At 42.1% G+C, this 26,327-nt stretch overlaps 1 protein-coding gene across 1 annotated transcript in view; it reads right to left on the bottom strand.

Annotated features, from left to right (window-relative positions):
* Window positions 1-7,018: 7,018 nt before the first annotated feature.
* The window catches only part of FIG4 (FIG4 phosphoinositide 5-phosphatase), a 90,879-nt gene continuing 71,570 nt past the window's right edge, over window positions 7,019-26,327 (bottom strand). Inside the window, exons 20-23 of the mRNA XM_056856778.1 lie at window positions 20,844-21,039; window positions 9,820-9,902; window positions 8,918-9,004; window positions 7,019-7,219 (exon numbers count right to left, since the gene is read on the bottom strand). Of these exons, the coding sequence (XP_056712756.1) occupies window positions 7,042-7,219; window positions 8,918-9,004; window positions 9,820-9,902; window positions 20,844-21,039 (544 nt within the window). The 3' untranslated portion in view covers window positions 7,019-7,041. The remainder of the gene's footprint in view (window positions 7,220-8,917; window positions 9,005-9,819; window positions 9,903-20,843; window positions 21,040-26,327) is intronic.

Below are 26,327 nucleotides of genomic sequence, written 5' to 3'. Positions count from 1 at the left end.
ATTCAGATGAGGAAAGGGCTCTAGAAGGGACATGGTGTACTATTGAGCTGGTGAAAGCTCTAGAGAAGGGCTACAAGGTTATATCTATTAGTGAGGTGTGGCATTTTGAAAAAAGCTCTGAAGACCTGTTTTCAGAATATATTAAAATGCACCTTCGACAAAAACAGGAAGCTTCTGGCTACCCCAACTGGTGTACAGATGATGAAAAGAAGGCAAAATATATTACCGATTACCTAGAGAAAGAAGAAATTCAATTGCGTGCTGAACACATAGCTGTGAACCCAGCAAAGCGGCAAATTGCAAAATTATTTTTAAACTCTTTGTGGGGCAAGTTTGGCCAGCGCACAAACTTGGTGAATACAGACATAGTGAGGGATGCGACAAAACTTTTAGAATATGCCTTTTCTCCTGCATATGATGTTTCAGGGTTTGATGTAATTGATGATGAGACCGCAAGTGTGTCCTGGAAGCACTCAAAGGATTCTGTAACTTTAACAGGCAATACAAATGTACTGATTGCCTGTTTTACAACTGCTAATGCCTGGCTATGCCTTTATGAAGTGCTAGACATGCTGCAAGATCGCTGTTTGTACCATGATACAGATTCAGTGATATTTGTAAGTAAGGACAGGGACTGGAATCCACCTCTGGGGGACTATTTAGGTGACCTCACAAGTGAAATCCCACCAGATGAACACATCACCGAGTTCACGTCAGCTGGCCCCAAAACGTATGGGTACCGGTTAGCAGGGGGAAAGGTGTGTATGAAGGCTAAGGGCATCACACTCAATGTATCAAATTCTGAAAAAATCAACTTTGACACATTGAAGGACCTGGTCCTAGATTACGGCTCAGAGTCCGAGACTCCGCCTAAAGAGATCCAAGTCCAGCAGCCCGCCATTAAAAGAAACAAAAAACAGTGGCTCATTGAGACAGGGCCGCTTAAGAAAACATTGAAAGTTGTTTATGATAAGAGGGTTCTTGTGGACAATTACAAAACCTTGCCATACGGTTTTTAGGATGGATGTGCGATGGAAACATCCATTTTCCGCAGTAGTGGCAGGGCCAAGTAACTGCGGGAAGAGTTTCTTTGTAAAAAATATTTTGGACAATGCCCCGCATGTGCTTTCTGTCATTCCTGAAAATCTTGTGTGGTGTTACAGTTGCTGGCAGAATCTGTATGATGAAATCCTCTGTAAATATCCCTTTGTAAAGTTTGTTGAAGGACTGCCTGAAACACTTAATGATGATCAACTGTTCCCCACTAATAAAGTAAATGTGATCATCGTGGATGATTTGATGGACTCTGCTTGTGAAAACACCGAAATTGAGAAAGCCTTTACCAAATACGTGCATCATCGGAACCTGAGCATTTTATTTATTACTCAGAATATTTTCTTTCGTGGAAAAAGCAACCGCACCATCAGCTTAAATACCAAATATCTGGTGCTGTTTAAGAACCCCAGGGACAAATTACAGATTGCCACGTTGGCACGCCAAATGTACCCAGGGAAGTCACAGTTCTTTCTGGAGGCTTTTGAGGATGCCACCCAAAAACCATATGGGTATCTGGTTGTGGACTTAAATGCCTCCACGCCAGATTCTTACAGATTAAGAGCGGGTCTTTTCCCCCCCGAATGGCCTGTGGCGTATGTGTTAAAAACAAAACAGACAACCACTGGTTACAAAAGGAAACAGCCAACCCACTAAACACTCTGTTAGACCTAAATCCTCCAAAGGGCAACATGTCCCGTTGTGTAAAAAGAAATTTGGAGCTCCTAAAACTACTTATCAAGGCCTCCCCACAACAGAGGAAGGCCATTCTCTGCGCAGCTTCAGATGATCTTGTCGCGGCTATCTCAGAAATTGCGCTCAATACTCTAAAAGGCAACATCCCCCTATCTCAGCGTCAGGTTTGTGTGCTGCGGAAAAGACGCCGTTTTATTAAAAACCTGAGTGACAAAAAAGTATCTCTGAAAAAGAAGAAGCGACTTGTAAAGCAGTCTGGGGGGTTTATTGCACCTCTGTTAAGCTTTGCTATACCCCTCTTAACTGGCCTTTTAACAAGCCAGTAATGGCATATGCTGAAAAAATGTACTTGGTTCCTAGCCATCAGCTAGAACAAATAAGGAATCCTGTTCCCCCTAAGGAGGAAAACATCAGAACCACCACAATGCAGGCCTTGGATACTGAAATGAAGGGGGTTCTCCAAAGGCGTGACTTAACAGAATATGACAGGGTCAAGCATTTTGAGGCCCTGCTGCAAAAAATTTTAGCTCATGTGAAGGTGAGGGACAATGAACAATCTAAATTGAGCCTGTTTCTGTCACAGCCCGAGACGGCCTCTGTAGAAAGCCCTGTGAGTTCTGATGAAGTCTACCAAGAAATAGTGGACACCATGCCTGCTAGAGATAGGAGCCGTGCAAAGCTGTTATTAAACAAAATGAAACAGAACAAAAGTGTTTCTTCTTGGGATGACCGTGGAACTTTTGTATATAGAGGAGAAAGTATTAAAGGCTCTCATATTATGGATTTGGTGAAGGGGATTACTCAAACAAATGCCATGCCTAGCCATTGCCTGCCTAAAGGTTGGAATGTTTTCATGAAGTCCTTGGCTGAGCTGAATGTACCCGCTTCTGTTGTGGGCAACCCAGCTAATCGCCAAACTTTGGAGCAGCTGAAAAACCTTACCCCCGTTACAGAGACCCGTCCCCTTTCTCGCAGAGCCTCTAAAAAACAACAAGCTACCACTGCACCCCCCTGGATCAGCTTCTAATTCTGTAAAAAATAAAGTGGATATTTTTTAAGAAAATTGATTGTGTGCGTTTTTAAAAAAAATAACAACAGGCAAAAGGTTATCTTTTAACCCCACAGGGGGGCGCTTTTATTTAAATACAATGTTACCGATGTGAAGATTGGCAAAAGCCTGGATAAAATCATCATCAAGCTGCAACAGAGTAACAATAAAAAAGTATAGTACCATGAAAATGCCTCGGCAGTTGCCATCCTCAGCTTTATTTTCGACCCACCACAAACATTTATTTACCTGATTACCTGTGAGTTTGATAATGTGTTTTCTACATTCATGGTTTCATTTAAAGCATTTTCCTTGTCTTGCTCCTCCTCTAAAGCATCTTCCTTGTCTTGCTCCGCGAGCGTTTCCTCATCTGCAAACTCATCAACTGGGGTCCGGTAAATACACCGCAATGGATTGGGTATTCCAAAGTCCATCTCATCAGCAGGGTCACTGGAAAGTTCCATCTGTTTTAAAAGAGACCTCCCAAAGGCAGACCTCACCAATGGTGGCGGGGTGGTAAATTCCAAACGTCTGGCTGGAGTTTCCATGTTCTCCCCAAGGGCGTGAGCACGTGTCTGCTAACAGAAATGGCTTCTTTCCTTAAAACCACCCCTGGGTTGGGGGGGGGTGGAGCAGGGGGCGGAGTGGGCCCCTGCCCCTTTACTATTGGTCAAGGGGTGGGGCATGTTGCTAGATGTGGTCACATGGTGGCCTTCAACCCTTCCCACTGGTGGATAGCCCCTTTCCGGGGCGGAGAAGCGCTGGAGGAAGTTCCATGCTGCAGAGGTGGGTGGTGCTAGAGAAAGACCATCCATTTACATTGAAGAGAGCGGCCTGGTAAGTTCACTTCTGGTGTTGCTGTGGGAGGGGGGTATGGCCTGGCAACCTCACTTCCGCTGCTGTGTGGGGTGGGGCTGCATATGTATGTGTGCACATCACATCCGGTGATGTGGCAGTGTGGGAGTGGCTATTTCACATCACTTCCGGCGACCTCATAAATATTCATGAAATATATAAATTAGTTCATTAGTATTCATAGTGTACCCACTTCTGGTGGTGAGCGTGACCATCTAATGTCACTTCCTGTGACGTGGAGGGGGTGTGGTCACACTCATGAATATTCATGAGTGTACCCACTTCCGGTGGTGGGTGCGTCCATCTAACGCCACTTCCTGTGACGTGGAGGGGGTGTGGTCACACTCATGAATATTCATGAGTGTGGCCACGCCCCCTCATTAGTATTCATAGTGTACCCTTTTACTACTACTTCAAATGTTTCTGGTGTCTTCATGAAGATAAATCCCAAAGCTCATTGCTGACTAGAATGCAGTTGAGGTGCCCTTGTTTTGCTCCATCTTATTCATAGCATTAACTTGCATTCAGTTCGCAGTGAATAAAACTGCAATTAATCTAACATACATAACCCAAAGAGCTATTTTAAGCAAAGCAGAATCCCAATGCTGTGTCACCAACTGCTTCTGTACTCTTCTCAGTTTCAAGGGGCAAGGGGGAAATCTGTTTGACAGGCAGGAATCCAAAGACTTCTTGATGAAATGGAAATGATTACATGGTCTTTGGGATCCTAGCAAGTAGAAGGAAAAGGATTTTTTCCCCGTAAAGGGTAGGCTGATGCCCAGGATTCTCTTTCTGAAGATACTATATATAAAAGTACAATGCTTCTGTGAAGAATTTAAAAAAAAAAGCTAACTAAGAGAGCATGATCCATGATACAACAGCAGATTATCTGACCTAACTCTACTGCTATGTCTTCCACATCAAGTCCTTGCATGCCTACAGGTGTCAGGTTTTTTTGAACAAGAAGTGCTAGTGCACATAACTGCTCCAGTCAGCATGCAGTTGTTTAAATAGACCTAATAGAGCTAATGATCATTTAAATAGATATAATGATCATTGACAAATCATATAAATCAGTCATCAATAAATGCTGTGTTTTAATAAAATCCTCCCCTTTGGTGTTTGTCTAATGAACCTTAGGGACGGTAACGGCCACTGACCAGTTTGAATCAGGAGCATCTTTGCACATGTGCAGTTTTGGGAAAACCCAATGCAAAGCAGCTGGTCAGCATGAACTGAACAGATTTAGTGATTTGCACACATGTAACCGCTACCTTTGAGCATAGTAAGTTCCACAGTTGAAATGTGTTCATGGTGAAATTCACAGCATCCCTTGTGTAAATCATTGATACCCAATGAACGTACACTATCATAGCCTAAACAAAACATCAAAAGATGGCATACTACCAACATGTCACAGGGAATTTCTCAACACAGAATTAAATTTGAAAAACACCATGTTTCCCAAAACATATTTATTGAAAAACAAACAAAAAAAGTCAGTTCTCTTTTTACAAGCATTTCCATTAAGTTTTTTTTCTTGGACTGACAAATCTATTAAATTATCGACATAAACATATATTTAATGTAAAGAAAAAAGGCATTAAGTTTGGCTACTAGAAACAAACTACATATAACATGACATAATTCACATTTTAAAGTTTCAGACGGCATTTGCAACAAATATAAGGGCATTAGCATAGTACAGTACAGCCAAGTGTTTCTTTTTCCATCCATTGATAATCACTCCCATACAAATAGAATTTGAGTCTTAACTCTACTGAAACTAGATGTGGCAGTACAGAGAAATTGTGACCTTCGATAGGCATGCACTGGAACATGTGTGCTACTTATAAGTACTCTATGCTTTGTTGCACACTACAAAGAGAAAATGTTTGCTGAATAGCAGCAGTTTTTTACACATTAGTAATTAAGTAATGTTGCACATACTAAAAAAACGTCAAAATGGAACAGGGCTAAGAGTTGCAATCTTTAGAATAAGCAATTTAGATTTTATGGAGGTCTGGAGAGACATAAATACAGTGGTAACTGCAATGTGTGTAAAGCAACTACTGCATATTGCCAGATCTTGCAATGCCACGTGTTTGCTGGTGAGCAACTGCTGTTAGCCTAGCTGCCTGCCATTGAGCACAAGGCTACAGACCTGACTGGCTGATTACTTGTCACTGAGTATGTGACTACTGGTTTGGATGTCATTTGATACTAGACAGGAAGATACTTGCTGCAGTGCAGATAGGGGCAGTGGGATTGGCTCTCCAACTCTCCCAACTCCCTTTCTTTTGTCCCTGGCTAGCCTATGTACCAAGATTTCTTCTATGATTGCCTTTTAAGAACAAACTTATTCTCACAACACTAACCTATACTTAGTAGAAGAAAATTTCCTCAGAAGGCAGAGCTTTCACAGATGGAAATTAGACCAATTTGACTTAAGAGCTGTGACACCTGAATGTCAAAACAAGACATGGTTTGTCAGAGGCAACACATCCATTGTGTGCCAATAAACAGGGTAGTTACGGAATAAAGCTGAATTCTTCTTCAGAAGAACAGGCAATAAGATGCTGCTGAAACCCACCATTACTGGGTCCCATAAATGGTACTGTTTTTGTGCAACTTGCAATTTTTTGTAAGGAGTTACCATTCCAGAATTACAGCCCGAAGTGGCCCGTTCTCTTTATTGCCTAATAGGTAACTATTTTACCAAATAAAAATTTAATGACATTCAATTCTAACAGGGAAGTTCTAGAAATTACTTTACAACACACAATAATGTTTCTGTAGAGGCTACTGGGATTCTGCCAACAGAGCAGGAGCAGAGAACAAAACTCAACTACACTTTCAAATTCTCAGAAAGATTAGTTAGTTTTCTGCTTTTTTTTTAAAATCACAATATTAAAAATTAACTTCCGATCATGCCCAACAACAATCTTCAATGGATAAATCTAATATTTTGCATTTTCCTTTAGACATATTGATTGAACTAAATATTATCTGTGGGTATACAATAAATATTTTGATAAGCTCAAGGAGGACAAAAAATGTATTTCTACGCCACTTAGCATTCCCAGCAGCTCCCACTGGCTATATTGCACTGGGAACATTACTCCTTACTTCAGTATCCTGAGAAAAGCAATATACATAATTAAACAGCACATTTTATATGAACAATTTACAAAACCTGTCAATATCTACTTATTTTCTTCCAATGGCAGTTTTTTTGTTTCTCTTCCACAATTCTCAACAAAAGAGTATTTAGTACTTGCAGCTATTTAGACAGTGACATCAAACATGTCAAAAAACTATGCCTAATAGGCACACATGGTCATCTCTTTCAAGGCAATTTTTGGGACACAGTTGAATATAGACATTTTTCACATATATCTGTTTCTAATGTATTCTCGGTACATGAGGATGTCTTCTTTTCCCAGGGGCTGCATGATGCCCTTCCCAGCCTGGATGTGAGCATGAAAGATTTCAATAGATTTCCTGTCAACTTTAGGAGGCTGGACTTCATAAATGTTGTCCTGGGAAAAAGCTGAGATGTGTGTTCTGTGAAAAGTTTTTAAAAAGCATTAAATTAAACTCGAGACAAGTAACACAGTACGGGAAGTGAAACAGAAAACCTGCTTGGTAATTCCTTCCAACAGTAATCATTAGTGCAGACTCAAAGGATTCCCTTTGCTAACTATACCCAAGATTGTCTCTGAGCAACTAGCTATGTGCTGGTGCGCCACCTCTGCTGGGCTATGCTTACACAGTGAGGCACCTGGTGATTTTAAATGGAAGGAGAGAAGGAAGGATTTTAAATGGGAGGGTGGGAAGGAGAGAAGGAACCAGGAAAAGGTGGGGCTGCCAGGAGGAGGGAAATAGTGTAGGGTGAGGAATACAGGAGAAAGTGAGGCACCCCACACAACTCCTTGTGGGTTCCTGGCTGTGCAACTGGGCCTAGCCTGGCAGTCAACACTGTCAGCACTGCACTGCACTGCATGACGGGGCCACAGTTTTGTCAGGTAAAGGCTGCTGGAGGAAGGAAGGAGTAAAAGCTGAAGATGAGGGGGCAGATAAAGGTAGGTTAGGTTATCTGGTGGATGGTAGAGGAGGAAGCAGGATAAGGGGAGAGGCTACAGGGGCTTTCAGTGAAGGGAAAGAGGTAATAGTGGGAGAGGGGGAATTAGATTCCCCCTGGAAGGCCTTTTGGGTCCCCCATTTGTACAATAATAAATTCAAAGCTATAAAATGTTCTATATCCAAATGAACCTGATGGTGTGGGAAATCCTTATACAGTGTATTTGTTGGTCTTCTAATCTTAGTGGTTCTCTCATTAGCAATACTCAAGTGATTCTGCCACAGCAACAACATATGGTAACTGAAAAATATCAGTACATCAATAAAAAATTCCTGAACTCTCTTCTAAAGTTATTTCATACTGTACACTGTAACATCCAAAGCCTCCCAAGACTCTTGTTCAGCATTAACAACTTTAGCTACTGGATCCTATGAGACCTTTCTTGAAGATCCAGCAGCCACAGCTAAGAGATCACCACTCTGTAAGAGGATGGCCCCTCTGCAGCTGAGGGCAACCCAAGAAGAAAGCTGAAGTACCAAGCCACCACTTTAGAAAGTACAATGAAAAGGTGGTTAGTATTGGTGCTCTTCAGATGTTAAGGTAAGCATGGGGGACACTCATCTGTGCTGCTGTCGTACCATTTAAAGACTAGGCCCCACATGCAATTGTTATCATCTAGGACAACAGGTGATAATTAGCTTGGAAGGGCCCACAGAGTTGTCTCCATCACATGGTCTTTAAACAACACAGAAGTGGCTTGGCTAAGAGCACCCTTCCCACTGCCGAAACATACAAAAGGCTGCCACTCTGTGTGCGAATTCAGCACAATAAGGCATAAAGTGGGCAGTGCTACCCACCAATGCAGAAACTTTTCCAAACAGTGTGGGTTTTCTTTCACACAAATGAAAAGCTTTGTTTACAGCTTATTTATGTTTTACCAGTTATCTGCCATTTATTTTCTTCAATTGTCTTCTGACGACAAAAGAAAGTGATATAGTCTCAAGTGATTACAAAATATTTTATCACATGATACTGTTGAGTGTATAATTAAAATTATGGTTCCCAATTAAAATATACAAACATCACTGTGAACCAATATTAACAGAAAAGACAAGAACACTGGGACTGATGGTAAAAGAGACAATGGATAGAAAAATAACAAAAGAAGGAACAGTACTTACAAATGTATAACCCCATCTAAGTGTTTAGAACAAAGCTGTTGATGAGCCTTGTCTTGCTTGTGTTCACGCTGCCCCAACTGAACAAACCTGTGAACCCAAAAGTCCCCATGAAAAAAGAACTTTTTGAAATAGTATCAGTGAAATAATGAAAATGACATGTTTCTTAGAGGCTTTGTAAGAGTCATGCAGTTTTAAGAAAGGGACATCAGGTTCTTTAAAGGGCAGCTGGAACATACACAACACTTTCCCTGAAACTAATATTCTGGGTGACTAATGCAGGCGTTTGAACTAATAGCTACTTCAATGTAGCACTCATGGAGGCCATCTAATGGTTTCTCTTACTATGAGCCTCAGACATGACAGTTCTGCTGGATCAGATCAAAGGCACATCTAGCCTAGCATACTGCACACCACGGTTACCACCCAGATGCTCCTGGGAAGCCCACAAGCAGAGCATGAAGTCAATAGTCCTCTCCTGATGTCATGGGCCAGGAACTAGCATTCAGTGGCATACTGCCTCTGAACATTTAGCTCTCCATGCATTCTTAACACCCATTAAAGCCATTCTAAGCCAATGGGCACTACCACCAAAAATTCAGTACATGTTAGTGTAAGAGGCACAGGGTGAATACAGACAGACATTTACCATAGTGTGCATGTAACTATTTGGTAAATTTATCAGCTGTATTATCCTGCCAAGTGCTAAGGAGAATTTATCACTCTGCTTTCCAAGATTCTCAACTCATTCACTTTAATGGGAGAGATTTAATCACATTGTTAACTCTCCCACTGAAATCAACAGGAATTTAAACATAAGCAACTTTTCCTAGAGCTTGCTCTTTTTATTTGTTTAAAAACGTGTTCCCTATTCATATCAGCAAGATAAATCAGAAACAGAGTACCTTGTATATATGCTGAGATTGTCTTCTGAAGGAGATTCTGAGAGATTGATTCCATATCCATCTTTTATGGATTGTACTACATTCTGCATGAAAACAAAATATTTCACTACAACCTTTTATTTCTACCTCATTCCTCCAGAACACAAAGTGGCTTCCAAAATAATGTAATCAGCCAAACAATATGACTAATTAAAAACTGTGTTCAATACATGCAATAGAGTCAACACCAGCAGTAATGAAGGTTCACTGAGCCCACTCAGTAGCCATAAGCCTTCTGGAAGTTGTAGGTTTTACTGTTTTTCCAGAGTAATCAATTGCTACTGCATGATCTATCTTAACGAAGTTCTTCCACTAACACTGAATATGACGAACAATTAGTAAGGTATTTCTTAAGTTCTCTTCCTATTACTGACACAATGAATTTATAATGTCTAAATTTTACACCTTGTCTGGAGACTATTTAATAAGTGTTTCATCCTTCAGATTAATCCATATAGAACCAATAAAGTAGGTTACTGTCTACAAAAGCTTGGGCTACTGTAAAAGCTTTGACATCTGGCACTCATGGGGAACAGGGGTTGGAGGGTTAATCATAAGTGCTGGATACTCAAAACTTATAGCTCTTTCGCCAGACCCTACCACAGCAACCAAGCTGTGTTGGGAACACCATGGCAACAGCCCCTATACCTAGCAGAGATCTTTCCCTTCTCACCAGTCATGGAGTCATCCTGGCAAGCAAGCAGACAAGCAGGCCAGTTGCCCAGGATCCTTCTGGCAAAGCTGGTTCCTGACAGCTCAACGCAAACTGAGGAGTCACCTGACAGTGACAACTGCTGGAGATGTCAGCTGTCAGAAGCCCAACAATGGTCAGAGGCATCTAGCTGGCCAGCTGTAGAGGTGGAGTGGGGTGTGCACACGCCTGAAGATGCAGAGATATGGCAGCTGAGGGGGAGAAGCTTGCTCTCTGGGTGATGCTGGTTAACTGAGTGTTCCGGATAATCAAGTACAGGATAACAAAGCTTTTACTGTATGAACAAGTTAGACACTAAGAAACCAGGACACCTTCTGTTCTTCTTCTGCTACAAGGCACACCTACTTTTTAAAAAAAAACAAACGATAGATTATTTGGGATTGAATTAATTCTGCTGTCAACGTAAATTATGGTGGCTGTAAGCAATTATCTTAATGTACAAGGGGTTTCAAACATCAGAATATTTTAACAAATTAAAACACGTATTCCTTTGTTTACTGTTAATCTGAGGTGTATCTTTAAAATGTACACTTGTATGTCACAGTACAAATACCATAAATGTCAATTACAGAGATTTGCTTCTGATGGCTATGAATACTTGCTTTTTGTTAGATACAGAATAGGCCACCTTGGTAGAATTTAAAACAAATCATCCCTTCTGTTCCTTTCTACTAACTGTACATGGTGAAGTAGGAGATGTGGAAACACTGGAATTCCAGTGGCCATTACCTATATAGTTAAGCTGTCTGTGTTTCTTCCTCAGCAGATCAATAGCCTCTTGTCTCGCATAAGTACTGAGTCTCTGATTTGCTAGCTAGAGACATTCTCACTGAAAACTTTCTACATATTTCAAATTGACTCACCTCTAGCTATAAATGCTTCTTTAAGCTCCACATGATATTGATGCAACATTCCAAAAGTACTTAAAACAGGGTTGCGATCAGTTTGCCTCCTCAAGACATACAGCACCCTTTTAATGGAATGTGGGATGTCTGAATCTGGCTCTTATCAACGTCAGGCTGTCTGCTCTTCTTGCCCGAATGGCTTGAAGGTACAACTTGACCTCTGTGCACTTCGTGGCCAATAGCTAAGTAGGGCAACAGTGGCCCAGCCATGCCAGATACTGTAACTACTAATTTCAACTTTTAACCTGTGTGACCACCTGGGTAAACATTGGCTATCCTAGCAGTATCAAAGGCAAGCAAAGTAATCTTATCTAAAAGATGTGGCTAAACAGTTTCAGTTTTATCTCACTGCCTAGGCCCTCATACCATTATAACTCTACTAAATAAACGTTTTATGCCTAACAATTACCTCTGGAAGTAGCTTTCTCTAGCAGCAGAAGTCAGGCTTTTATCAAATGTACCATTATTCATAGAGCTATAGTAAGAGATGTTACAGGAGCTCCCAATAGTTGCATTTAGTTGGACAAATTTCAGTTAGTGTAACCTCAGGACAAAAGCAGAGTACTTGGAGACATTCAAACTACCATTTAGGTGCTCAGCCTTTACCCTTCTTTGCAGGTTACATCTAGCCAAAGGAAAGTGACTTACTGGTTCAGCAGATTGTAACTACTTCTTTTAGATTTCTCCCAAGTGCTTTAAAAGAATCTGTAGTTAGGCAATGTAGCAAAATGGGTCATGCAGACATTTTTTTCTACCACAGAGGTTGTGGAATTTAATTAGCCTTAGTCCTGAGCCTCTAGATCCCAATGAAGAGTTCACCTCTTCAAGCTTATTCCACCACCCACAACAGAAATAAATTTCCTTTCACCACCATCACAGTATTTCAGAGATATGCCTGTCTAGCCTGCTGGAAACTAAACTCTGTGTCTCTTAAAGGACTGTTCATCCAATTAAAACCTCCAGGTTTTTCCTGGAAACATACTCCTAATTACTCGTCACATAGGGGAAGACTTGGGAATCTTGCTAGTTCATAATTCATATCCAGGCAGTTAACACATCATCTTCTCTTTGTACCTTGGTATGCATGGGCCACGTTAAGCTTTTATGCAGGTGTAGACATTATAACTATCAATTTCATAGAAAGGCAAATAACAAAAAGGATTGCAAAAGGCAAAAGAACATGGCGGAGCAAAAAACTGCCCAACAACCACCAAGAGAATCTCTTGTCCAACTATGATAGTGAGTTAAAAGGTACGCAGAATAATCTTAAAAGTTGGATTTGTTTTCCCTTTTGTGCTGATTCTTTCTAGCCATTCTCATGAAGCCATTCCAGTCACACCATGCCTTGGCCTCTCTCTTTCCCAACTGCCACTTCTTTCCAAAGGTTTCCTATTCCCAAAACCAAGTCTCTCTCTTTCTCTCCCCAGAGCGCCCCTTTTAAGCACCATCAGACCCCTTCTTATCTACCTGAAGGTGTTCTATTAGCTACTGTGTGTGTTATGTGCCATAAAGTCACTTCCGATTTATGGCAACCCTATGAATTAATGGCATTCAAAGCATCCTATCTTTAACAGCCTTCTATTAGCTATTGGCCCGTAACATATGAAAGGCTAGCCTCCATACCCAGGCAGACTGCAGGCTAGCTGGCAAACCTTGATTGGCAACCTTTTGCCAACTTATGAAGGTGTTTTTAGGTTAACTTCTAAGTGTTAAAACATTTACCATCCAAAATAGCAATTTTTTTTTACAGAGACACTCTTGCGTGAGGCCCTTCTTGGATTTTGCCCAGCAAATATAGCTAAGTGTAAGAAACAAATATCTAGAGGCAACCTAAATAGTTTAGCATTCATAAATATATTTGTCTTAATATCAATGTGTAATTCTCTAAATATTGTGCTATCACTCTCCAATAAAGTGAATGGCAATTGCATTACAGAACTTAGGAGCCCATACTGGAAAAATTGGAAAGTACTAGGAAAATACTGGAAAGTATTTATAGTGGAGAAATCTAGACTCATAACATCGAACACTTGTTTTTTTAGGGTTAAATAAAGGCTTCATAATATTGTTTTGCTCATGCATCCTTATTTTGTTGATGTTGGATATTGTATTGAAAAATCAAATAGATAACTTTTCTTTTGAGGTTCCTAAATCTTTTATTATGCTTCAAAAGAAATTGCACATTTAGGAAATACATAAGTACAAATTAGCTACAAATGTTACATTAGAATATGACAGGAGATGTGTCAGTGCTGCAAGCCTTCATACTTTAATTTCATCCTGCCAGATTTTTTTTAGATTACTGGAACAATTTCTGTTATCTTACACTGCCTCCTTTGTTTTCCGATAAACTCCCTGGGAGTCATTTTTCCCCATTTACAATGTGTGAAGGGTGGACAAGGGAGCTAACTAGGCAACAGATCAAAATAATTCAGTGCCATTCAGTCAAGAACAGATCAGGTGCTTGTAGGTAAGAAAAAGCCAAAGATCACCCCTAGTCAAGGCAGAGAAGAGCAACAGAGATGCTGGACTAATGGTGTTCAGAATGCCATGTGACTGTCAGGACATTAAAAAGGAAAAGGTAAGAGTCAAAGATCTATTGCCTGGATCTAAAGATCCCACTGCTGATAGGGAAAAATCTGTACCCCACCCATATCTACAGCTACTCACATCCCCCCTAAATGTGCTCTAGAGAGCCTAAGTGCTGGAAACCCTCCAGAGGGCTTTTCAGTGTGTGTGTGTGTGTGCGCGCGCGCACAGGGGGTACAGGGCTGCAGACAGAAGGCCTGGGAAGGGCAAAGAAGTCAAGTGCCTATTACAACTGCCTTCAGCAGGGGTTTTGGATGCAAATAAAACTATCCATGGCATTTTATCAAGCATTTATCAAAATAAATCTGAAGATCTAGTAACAGTGCATTCCTGAGAGGCTTAGGAGGCAATGCAGCTGCGCTGCCTCCTCCTGGCGCAAAAAATCCTAAAAGGTGGCATATCTCACCAAAAATAAAAAGGGGTGTTCCCAGGAAGAAAGGGCTTTGGAGGCTGTCTAAAGGCAGCCCTGCCCCCATCCAGGCGCTGGAACACTCCGGGAACGCCTCCAGAAGGCAGAAGGCTCCGTCAGCATCCTGGGCCGGCGCTGCCATGGCAGCGCCCCGCAACCAGCATCCAAGCCTTTCCGCTGGCATGGGGCCCCCGGACGCCGGCGCAGCGCCTTCCTGGCCTCCTAAGGGCCTTTGCCCTGGAGGCTCAGGAATGTGCTGTTTGTCCATCAGTCAACAGAATTTTTTTCAACTTGCAACGGCTCTTATATTTTCAATTAGTCTCAAAATTAAAAAAAGATCGTCAATCTTCAAGTGAAAGAAGCATAGATTTAACTGACTTTGAAAAATTGATAATGCAACAAAGATCATCTATTGGGAAGAATTTATAAACTATTACTTAAATTTGGCACAGAAACTGAATAGGTCAAACCATGCATAGTGAAATGGATGCAAAACTTAGGAGAAGAAATATCGATGTAACAGTGGACAAACACTGTGGACAAAAGCGATAAAATGTACTGCTAGCCAATCGTTGAGAGAAAATTGGTATAAGATGTTTTATCACTAGTATATAACTCCTAAAGACATTCAGAAAATGAGTAGCGAACATAGAAGACTGTGCTAGAAATGCAAGGAGAATGAAGGGACTTTTAATCATATGTGGTGGTCCTGCAAAAGAGTCCAGAGGTTTTGGATAGAAATACATGTAGAAATGTAGAACATTTTAAGATTTGAGTTCCCAATGGATCTGAAAAACATGTTGCTGGGAATCAGACCAACAGGCATTACAAAAACTCTAGAATAATTGTTTAAATATATGACAAAGGCAGCTAGAGTCATAGTAGCAGCAAAATGGAAAGACAAATGCCCAGGTATAGAGGACTGGAAAAGTAAATTAGCAGAATATGCGGTGATAGCAAAACTGACAAACTTCGTGAACAGGAGGCCAATTAAAGAATGTCAAGATAAATGGAAACTCTACTATATGTATTCCTCTCAAAATATGGGCTGAGGGGGAAGATGCGACCTGAGCGATAAAAATTTAAGAATAAGTAAGATTATATGTTTTGTATAATGCTCAGATATTACAAATAAAATAATTTAAGTAAGAGGTAGTTCAAGATTATACAACAGATATATATTAATAACACATTCATGGTTATAGTTTATTAAGAAACTAAATGGTAGTAATTTGGTTTTTTTTAATGACGCTTGAGATGGTAGTTGTCAAATATCTAGGTTTAGGCCTGTGAGATCAACTTTATGGGTAGTAGTAATCTCAGTGTTAGTTATCTTATCTGATTGTTTTTATTTTTTTGTATTTTATATTCTTTTTCTATGTCCTTTTTGTGCTTTTTTGTATCTTTTTGTATCAATTATTATATTATAAAGTTAAATTAAAAACAGATTTTTTTCAAGTTTTGTGCACTTGTTCTCATTATTACACATGTATAATCAAAGTAAGGTTAGCTTTTAGAAGTGGAATAAAAGAATATGTAATAGTTTTGTCTTTCATTAGAATTCCTAAAAATAGTTGCTGTCTTGACATTTGTAAAAAGTCTGATTCAACTTTATCTGGAATGTGTCATGGCAAGGCATGAGAACAAAGGACAACCACATACTATTAGCTCATCAAGGGTCTAGATAGTTAACTTACCAAATCCCAAAGACAGTGATTACAATGCTGATCCTATGGGTTGATTATAATTATTCTTTAAATTTGCACGTATAGTGGGAATGTAATTTATCTCTGCTTTATCATTTTTCATAACTCTTAACTTGCTGACTAAAATATGAAAATGCAATCAGTTTTTCAAGTACATTTACACATATAGAACAGGTAATACTCGTCCAAAAATATTTTTGTATTATCAAGAGTTAAAGGCAGAGTAGCTTCTGTAACGTGATAAACCCTACAGAATTTTGTAGCTGATCAGTGTTTCACAGGCAAAGCCCTGAAAGACTGTTCAATACAAAGTCTCTAATAGGGCATGGGGGATATTCCCACGCTACAGTGGGGCTGGGCCATCATGTGCACTGATTCCACACACATATGAGTGAAAAGAACTGAATGAACATATTATGTCATCCCATACACTAGAACCACATAAATGGTAAATTACTATTAACAAAATCTGACAAAGTTATTACTCAGAGCGTGTTTGCATGAAGACTTTGCAACCAGTAAGCAATCCAGAAGGTGGTCTTTCAGATGGATCATGCCTGTATTCACAAATTACGTATAATTTTCAGTCAGTTTGGTGTTCCTTTGATTGATTGATTTTACTTATTTACTTCATTTTACTCCACCTTTGTCCCCAAGGGGACCTGGGAGCCTCACTCATTCTCCAGCATGGTGTAAAGCCAGCATGGTGTAGTGGTTAAGAGTGGCAAACTCTAATCTGGAGAACTGGTTTGTTTTCTCGCTCCACTACATGAGCGGTGGACTCTGATCTGGAGAACCAGGTTTGATTCCCCACTCCTCCTCATGAAGCCTGCTGGGTGACCTTAGACTAGTCACAGTTCTCTCAGAACTCTCTCAGCTCCACCTACCTTACAAGGTGTTTGTTGTGAGGAGGGGAAGGGAAGGTGATTGAAAGCCGCTTTGAGACTCCTTATGTAGAAAAAAGTGAGGTATAAAACTGAACTCTTCTTCTTCCTCTCCTCAATATTGTCCTCACAGTGACACATAGGGTGGAGTGGGCTGGGGATGTACTGCTGGCCCAGGGTCACCAGATGGGTTTCTGTGGCAGGATGGGGATTTGGGCCACTCCAAATGCACGCTCCAGAACACACAGGTATTATTAGGTCATTGTAATTTGGCATGCAGAGACGGCAGACGAGTGTCTGCAGGGTCCACAGCTGGAATTCCTCCAGCCACTATCACTTGAGGATTAATAAGGGGAGGAAAGACAGTATGAGAATTCGACTTTCCTTGCTACCTAATCATATGGGGTGGCTCTTGGGAGGGCACTCTGCACCTGGGGTTGACCTACAGGCACAATCAGATGCATCTGGAAGGCACGTTTTGTCCATTGGCCTTCTAACTGGGCTGACCAGGGGTTAACGAGGGATGTTAGATTCCTGAAGAATGCCATTGTGGTGACAATAATTTGCAGAAGGTAAAAAAACTGAGTGCGCCTGGGACATAGCTAAACATCAAAATCAGATAGGTCATCATCTTCTGGAATATTTTGTGGTACTTTGTCCATCTGCTAACACCTCCTTGGCAACAAGCCAGGCCCCAGGTACAGACAACTGCATAGTGGATGATTTGTCTCATCTTCAGGAAAACAGGTCACACTCTCTGGAACCAGGTTCCCATTTGTCCTGGTCCTCTTTCTGGATGGACTCTGTGCACTTAGGAAGAGACCATGATACAGGAAGTACAAAGTATGTATTACCTTCAACACTGAATTACATATCCTCATTTGAGCCATTCTGTTTTGTCTCGTCATCCCAAAGCTTTAGGCTGCTGGCCCATCACTGAGACATTTATGACTGGTATCTTGTACGCTTTATGAGACACAGCTATGCCCCTAGACTGTGGACATACACTCAGTAGCTATCTCTATTTCTTTCTTTAGCCAGGCAAATGGCTTTAAAGATCCACATGTCTTCTCCAGAACCTAATGTATACTAGAAGGCTGGTGTTGCAATGCATCCAGCAGGCCTGATCAAAAGGTATCCTCTAACCAATGAGTTCTAATGGGATCTCTGTGGCATCCTTATTACTGCATGCCCTTTCCAGTGGGAGACAAAGCTTGACAAATGGACCTTATGCCTGGCATTCTTTGTGGCCCTCAGGGCAGGGGAGTTGGTATCATTTTCTATTCATGCATGATGATATGCAACTCCCAACTGGGGAGGTTCATTCTCCTCACTCATAAACTGAATAACAGACTCCAGGGGACAGGGAAGCAGGTTGTATCTGTATTCTGCACCACCATCTAGGCAACCAAGGCCATTTTGCCATCCACCCAAAGGAAGTGATCTGCATTCAGATCAGCACCCCTTTACTAGATTCCTGCATTGTAGTTGTTTTAGAGTGTTTCAGGCTGTATGGGCTCCTACAGTTCTTCACATAGAGCATTCCCTCAGGAATCCCTACTACTTCTACTGCACTGGGTGGGTGGGGGGTTACCCAGCTTTAAGATACAAATGCCAGGTAGGTAGCTGTCCCAGATTCCTCTTTTATCCCTAGTTATAGCTTCTGAAAGGAAGTCAGTTTGGAATTGTGGGCACATTCCACAGTGAAATATAGGCAGGGATCTTAGCTCAGGCAGGGAGAAGCACTGGACATCACATGGCTGGACCAAAGGGGCATGCACTGGGAACACCTATTATCAAACCCTGCTGCGGCAATTTGATACCATAATCATCTGAGTCAATTGCTAGTAAAAGGATCAGCATCATTCTGTGGTGCTACCTTGAGCAATGCTGCAGTGTTTTCCAGATGTTTGGACCAGTTGGTCAGAGCTGCTGCAGAGGCAGGAGGGCTGGGTGCATTGGATCCCAGCAAATTGATGGTGCATGGAGGAGTCTCACAATGCACTTTGGGCTAACGTTCCAGCACAAGGGGGTGGAGTAATAGAGCACCTCATGGCCTTGTTTTTAACCATGGCGTGGGAGTACTAGGGCCCTCCAGGCCTTTGTTTAGAAGGCATACATCTCTATATGGTGTATGTGTGTGTGTGTGTATTTGTGGGGAGGATGTGGACAACAGTGATCCTAGAACCCGTGATGAGCATACTACAGTTTCTTTTGGTTTGGCAGTGGAGCCAGGCAAGCTAAGCTGTCTAGCTCCTGTGGCGTTTAGGAACCAGCTGGCAACATGGTACAGGTAGAAAGGTGGGATATAAATTGTGTAAAATAAATAAATAAGGATGTGCAAGAGTAAGCTCACTGCACAACCCCAAACAGGGGGTTCCCTTAAGGGACTCTGGGGGGTGAGGGGCATGGCAGCCACCTTTAGGGCTGGGATATTGACCATGCCCCCAAGAGGCGGGTACTGGGAAGGAATAGAAGCTTCCTTGGCTTCTAGCCCTAAGACTAGCTCTCTTCCCTTGGCTGGGGCAGGTTGGGGGGGGGTTCACTGTCAGCAGTTGGGCAGTCAGTTGCACCCACTGTCTCCTTGGTTACCACCAATGGGCAGGTTGGGGGGTGGCTTGCTGTTAGCTCTCAGATGCACCCACTGTGCCCAATCTATGCTGTACCAAGTCCTGAGGAACCTGTAATCGATAAAGCTGTGGCCTGATTTTCTCAGTCCACAGTGACTGTGTCACTCTTCTCTCCCCTTCAGGCTTGCCGCTGCTCCAGACACAATAAGCAATCTTCCAGGACAGATCCAACAGTACAAACAACTCAAGGGGCTGTGTGAAGCATCAGAATTAGTGCACCAATTAAACAGTGAATAATCTGAGACATACATCACCGAACTTCTTGCAATGTTGCAAAGGACTGTGGCACAAAGCTCTGGCCATACATAGCTCACAATTGGAGAACTCCATCTCAGCAACCTCTGCAGCACAGCAAGAGATCCTGCAGTGCACTTGTGTGGGCAAATGAATACTCTGGGTCAGGCCTAAAGACTCCAGTGGTTACCAAGGTATCCCACTCAACAGTACATTTCTTCAAAGGAAACATAATACAATCATACAGGCAATCTGCCAAGAGCAAATCCTCTCCTGTGTCACCTGCGGCAAGAGCAGGGGCACCACAATCTGCTCCCCCATGCCTTCTCTTCTATGTTCATTCCCTTCTGTCATCTTAAAAGTCCAGATTCTATTATTATGATTGTTATTGTTATTATTATTGCTAAGCTGCTTCAAAGTTATTGTGTTTACTGAATCTTCATTAACACCCCAAGACTGAGATATTAATAAAAGTTACTGAAGTCTGCACAAGGGCATCATTTAACAAAATTAGTGATCACATTTGAAAATGCTGCATTAAGCCATTTCCCACTACTAGCCAAATTGCTGGTACTTAGCCTTAATTTAAAACTAGGTTTTAAAAAACTGATAATGTTCTTAAAAAAAGATTTTCAGCTTGAAATCAAATCAATTACGATTTCTTTTAAAATTACTTTTTAAGAACAACATCTGCTTCTGAAACCCCTTTCCAATTGTTATGGTTTCAAAATAACATTATATTCTTTCTGAAAGTATATTAATGCTGAATGAACAAATCTCTTTAAGTGGATAACATAGCCAAAAAGAACATTTCCATATGCCTTAAATGCATATTCAGTATCAGTCTAAAACACGTAAGCTGTTAAACAGGATATATGCTGATGATGGCTGTTTCCATATTAGGACAACTTCCTACCTCTGTTATTTTGGCATTATCTCCTGCATCTGTCATCTTCACTGGTGTTGATCGCTGTGACACAGTGCCTTCGTCTTCTTTATCGGTCCCAGAATCATCCTCAGAGCTGCTCGACACAGCTTCCTCACTAGGAGGTGGAGGAGCACTAGCAGCTGTTTTACGTTGCAGCACTGCTTCTTCTCTGTTGCTTTTGTTCCTAAAGAAAATTCATGGTCTTATTATGCCAAACAAGATCAAGGAAAAATACTTAGATTTCACTGAGGTTGCCTTCAAAGGAAAGCAGTGGAAGAGTCTTCTTTGCTGCTCCTCTTCAGCCTAACACTTTGACTTTTCCTGGGCATTTCACTACCTCTTAGAGCGAACACAAGATGCAACACTCCCTTCTAATACTAATAACTTCAGTGAATTTAGAAGGGTGGAACTCCGCTTAGGACTGCCCTGCCAATTCCTTGACCATGATTAAGTTTTGGAATGGGTCATGGCGTCATAGACTCAGCAAGTCCTTGTTAAGAGAACTCTGGCTAGCATTCACTACAGTAAAAGCTGCCAGAAGACATCTGTATGTAAAAGGGAGGGACTGGGAAACCTACAGATGTGAAGGGCCAGAAAAAATACTGACGACCAATTTTCAATTTTTCTAATGGAAAAACTGAAAAAAATGGGGGGGGGGCACTGAAAAAAACTCCTAGGAAACATTTTCTCTTTTGGGATGAGTAAAACACTAATTTTGATGAGATTTTACTCATTCAAAATTTGTAGCATGAAGATTTTTATATACGACAATCTGCAGCATTAGAAAATGATTAATAACTGTGTATACTATTGTGGCCCGGACCTGGATAGCCCAGGCTAGCCCGAACTCATCAGATCTCAGAAGCTAAGCTTGTCAGTATTTGGATGGGAGACCAACAAAGAATACCAGGGTCATGACACAGAGGCAGGCAACGGCAAACCACCTCTGAATGCCTCTTGCCTTGAAAACTCTATGGGGGTCACCATAAGTTGGCTGCGACTTAACGGCAACAACAAAAAAATACTTTTGTGAGCCTCTGCAGAGGCTTGGCAGAGGCCAGTACACCCCTCCAGGGCCTCACTGTTTTCGGCCTTGACAGGCCAGAGTTCAGAGACTGGACAGGGTTCAGGTCACTCATGCTCTTCCTCTTTTCTCTCTCTCCTGTTTCCCCCTCCAACTGGCTAGACACAGAGAAAGCTGGGGAAGGTCCCTGGCCTTTATAAAGAAGGCCCTATTGCCTATGCCTGTCCCTTCACCTGTTGCTGTTTCCTGTGGGATTAGCACCACCCAAAGGAAGCAAAGAGAAGGCATGGCTGTTAGTTGGATGTGGCCTTCATTATGGCCAGCCCTGCCTGGTCTGCTTCTCCCCTCCCTGAGTAGTTTGCCTTGCCTAGCTAAGTTGGCTTGGTGCTGGGCCCAGCATCTCCTAGGCCCTCCCTGCTGCCTTTAGGTGAAGGTCACATCAGTCCTGGAGCCATGCTTGTCCATGTCTTCAACTAGTCTATGTTTCTCTACTCTCAGAATTCCCCAGGGCAGAGAAGAATTCCAGCGGCCAATGGCTGTGTCAGGGGTGCTGGCATCGCCCATTCTGTGCCCTGCATAAGTTTGGGGACGTGGGGGCTGCCCCTGGACAACAGTATATAATACATGTTTGTTGTTTAAATCTGATTAAACTGTCCACAATACACTGTTGAAGGTTTCAATGTCATATAATTTAGTTCAATATCCAAATACGCTGATAGTCCTATTGCAACTGTGCCCTCTTGTATACTACAACATTTGTGTTTCTATTTTCAATTTACATTTTCCTCCCTCTCTGATGGCAAAAACTAAGACACATAAACTGGTAGGAAATAACAGAGTACCATAGCTTGCTATTCTCTCTTTCTAGTATAAGGTATTTTAACAGTTTTGGTTGTAGAAAATTAAGGTATTTATACTTTTAAATTTCATACATATACTGAGCAGTACCATTTATATACTGTTATAAATGATGAATTTTATATTGTTCAAGCAGTAAAATAAGTTTGGGTTGATAAGAATTTCAATTTTTTCACAAGTCCCCTCCCCCCAAAATACTGACCTTTCAAAATTCACATTTCCAGAAATCTTACATCACTAAATCTATGATCTCTTAACCATGATTCAGAAAATATATATGTATTCAGACATACAGAGACCATCCTTAGGTTGTGTGAGAAAGTTTGCGCAAGGAAGTCTAGAACACACAATCCTACAGCTGATTCTTGTTTTCTTAAACACAGTTAGGAGATTTGGGACATTATTTCAGTGGTGGCCAGCTGTATTATCATATCACTGAAGAAAACTATGAATTCTGTTATTGTCCTCCTTATTAAGGCTTACATGATTTATAATGCTATCTTTGTAATGTTCTACCTGCCAGAGTTTTCATATAGTTTGATCTCATCTTTTTCTACATAATGCAGTTTTGGTCCTCTTAATCCCAAATCCTACACTATACTTTTTCCCAAGTCAACTGGCACTACATTTTCTCTCTGACCACTTGGGCCTTACTCATTTGACTTGGACATTAACTGCCACATCTTAAACAGAAAGAGGTACAAAAAGCATACGGCATAAGCATCCATACAGTAGTTCAAGTGTCAAAGACATCACCAATTTAACTTAAGAACCAAAAAGTTGTTAGATGAGCTGAGACATTTCCTACTATAGCAAGGCCAGCAAAAGAAAATTAAATTAAATTGACAACTAGTGAAGTAGTTTAATGGTTCCACAAACGAAGATAGGAACATTTTGACACTGTCCTACTTTGAAAATATGGATCCAAAAGCAGCAACGTGAGTGTGTAATTGATTCATTCTATTGTTCATAAAATATTAGGCACAAAATAGTACCCTAGGATTTCTAGGACTGATGTTCTGATTGATCTCCTGAATACATTTAAGTAATTTCATACTTAAAAATAAAAAAACCCTCTTTTATTCTAAGCAAATTGATTTTAAAAGCTTGTTGAAGGAGTGAAGAAAAACACTTCTATTGTAGTTGTTTCATTTGACTTTTTAAACCAGACTTTTCTTTAAAAGAATGGACTGGAAGTACCACTGGTATTTTGGACAAAACGAGAACAAGTTGTCCTGTTTGTTAAAACATATCACTATTCAGATACAAAAGGCAAATTACTTCATAAATAGTACTACAAAGAATTCCAGAGACACTGGTAAGTCAATATAAGATTGGAGATGTCTCAGCAGTGTTGAACTCTATTACTTCAACTATAGCTGTAATAAGCCACCAACCTCAGTAAACTATAAAGACTGCTCTTGTAGGAAATGAAGAACTAATTCATGCCAACCAGCTACAGCTGGATTCTCACCTTACTTTGGATGCATTTAGATTCAGTAAATCTGTCTCTGAAGCAATTTTTTGTTATTGTGGAAACTAGGGGAAATTTGTGAACACAATTGTTTCAGTAGGTTACACAGTAAGTGCTGTTGAAATTTTGATGAAGAAATATCTTCTAATGCAGGGGTGGGGAACCTCAGGCCCGGGGGCCGTATGCGGCCCCCGAGGACATTTTTTGTGGCCCTCGGGAGCTCTGGGAACCCTGCCGCGGAGCTCGGGGGGGAGTGCACGGAGACTGGGGCCCAGTTGCTTGGTGCTCCGTGCGCTGCCGGGTGTGTGTGTGTGGGCAGGGGAGGTGGGGTGGCTGGGGCCTGGTCGCGCAGGCCGGCATGCGTGTGTGTGTGTGTGTGGGGGGAGGCTTTTCTCTTTTCCTCTTTTTCTGCCACTCTTTCTCCTTTCTCTCCCTCTCTTCCTCCCTCTTTTTCTGTCTCTTTCTTTGTCTCTGTCCTTTTTTTTCTTTCCCTCCGTCCTTTTCTTTCTTTCTCCCCCTCTCTCCATTTCTTTCTCCCTTTCTCTCTCTTTCTCCCTCCCTCCCTTTTCCTCTTTCTCTGTTTTCCTTCCTCCCTTGCCAACCGACTGTGGGCTCGTTTTCTGGGGCCCACCGCTGGCTGCCCTCCCACCTGGGAGGGGGGAGTGGGGGCGCCCTGCAGGCCTTCTCTGGGTGGCCTCCCCTGGGGTTGCCAACCTCCAGGTGGTGGCTGGAGACCTGGCAACCCTAGCCTCTCCCCCCCCAACGGGAGATCTCCACCTGGTATGGCCCCCGAAAGATGTTATAAATGTGTGAATGGCCCTTGGCAGGAAAAAGGTTCCCCACCCCTGTCCTAATGAGAGCAAAAGTTTCTCTTCCAAATAAAAGGTGGAATTACAAAAATGTACAAGAAAGATCATTTTTCTGATGATATCAAAACAATGGAATAGTTCTGCAGTTACCAACTCCCCTCTGTGTCTCATACTACACATTATATTTTAAGACATAAGAACATAAGAAAGGCCCTGCTGGATCAGACCAAGGCCCATCAAGCCCAGCATAAGCCCCACCACCAAAGTGCAGCAAAAAGTTTCTATATATACCTTCATGCTGTTAGGATGACAGAATGAGAGAAGAAGAGGCAGGGGCAGAAGAAACACTTCATTGAAGGAGAACCCCCTCCCCTTTGGGGGGGTCTTCAAGGAAAAGCAACACTGAAATTACCAGGAGTCTCTCTTATTTAAAGGTGTTGTATATATAAACCATTAGACTGATAAAAACCAGAACACAGAGGTCCCTTAAAAAGGAAAATTTAGTCATTGCTGCAAAACTGGAGATTACCGTATTTTTCGCTCCATAGGATGCACCTTTCCATAAGATGCACCTAGTTTTTAGAGGAGGAAAACAAGAAAAAATCTTGTTTTCCTCCTCTAAAAACTTGTCTCATGGAGCGAATGCTGGCTGGGCGCATGCGGCGGCTCTGTGTGGCCCCGCCCACCTCCTAGCTGGCCGCCGGGGCGGGAAACGCTGGCTCGCGCCATCCTGACGCGCATGCGCCCCGCTGGCTCTGTGCGCCCCGCCAGCTGGGAGGCAGGCGGGGTGCACAGAGCTGGCTGGGCGCGTACGCGTCGGGACGGCGCGAGCCGGTGTTCCCCGCCCCGACGGCCAGCTGGGAGGCGGGCGAGGCGCACAGAGCCAGCTGGGTGCGTGTGCGTCAGGACAGCGCGAGCCGGAGTTCCCTGCCCCGACGGCTCGCTCCGTGCAGCCCCGCCCAGCTCCCAGCTGGCCGTCGGGGCGGGGAACGCCAGCTTGCGCCATCCCAACGCGCACACGCCCAGCCAGCATTCGCTCCATAAGACGCACAGACATTTCCCCTCACTTTTGAGGAGGAAGAAAGTGCGTCTTATGGAGCGAAAAATACGGTAATTTTAGATAAACCAATTGGTAAGTCAATGTAAGCTACCTTGGGCATGCTACCTAGTACTAACATTACCTATTCATACTTTCCTATTGGTTTTCATTTTTTTGATTAGCGCCTGCCATTCTCCGTTCTTCTTTTCAAGCTAAAAGTGCAAACTGATCCCACATCTATCCAGCACCGTGTTCTATTCAAATCACC

Source organism: Euleptes europaea, chromosome 10 (assembly GCF_029931775.1).
Source record: "Euleptes europaea isolate rEulEur1 chromosome 10, rEulEur1.hap1, whole genome shotgun sequence".
Taxonomy (NCBI): Eukaryota; Metazoa; Chordata; class Lepidosauria; order Squamata; family Sphaerodactylidae; genus Euleptes; species Euleptes europaea.
The sequence above is the reverse complement of the archived record's forward strand: the minus strand, read 5'-3'. Positions and strand labels throughout refer to the sequence as shown.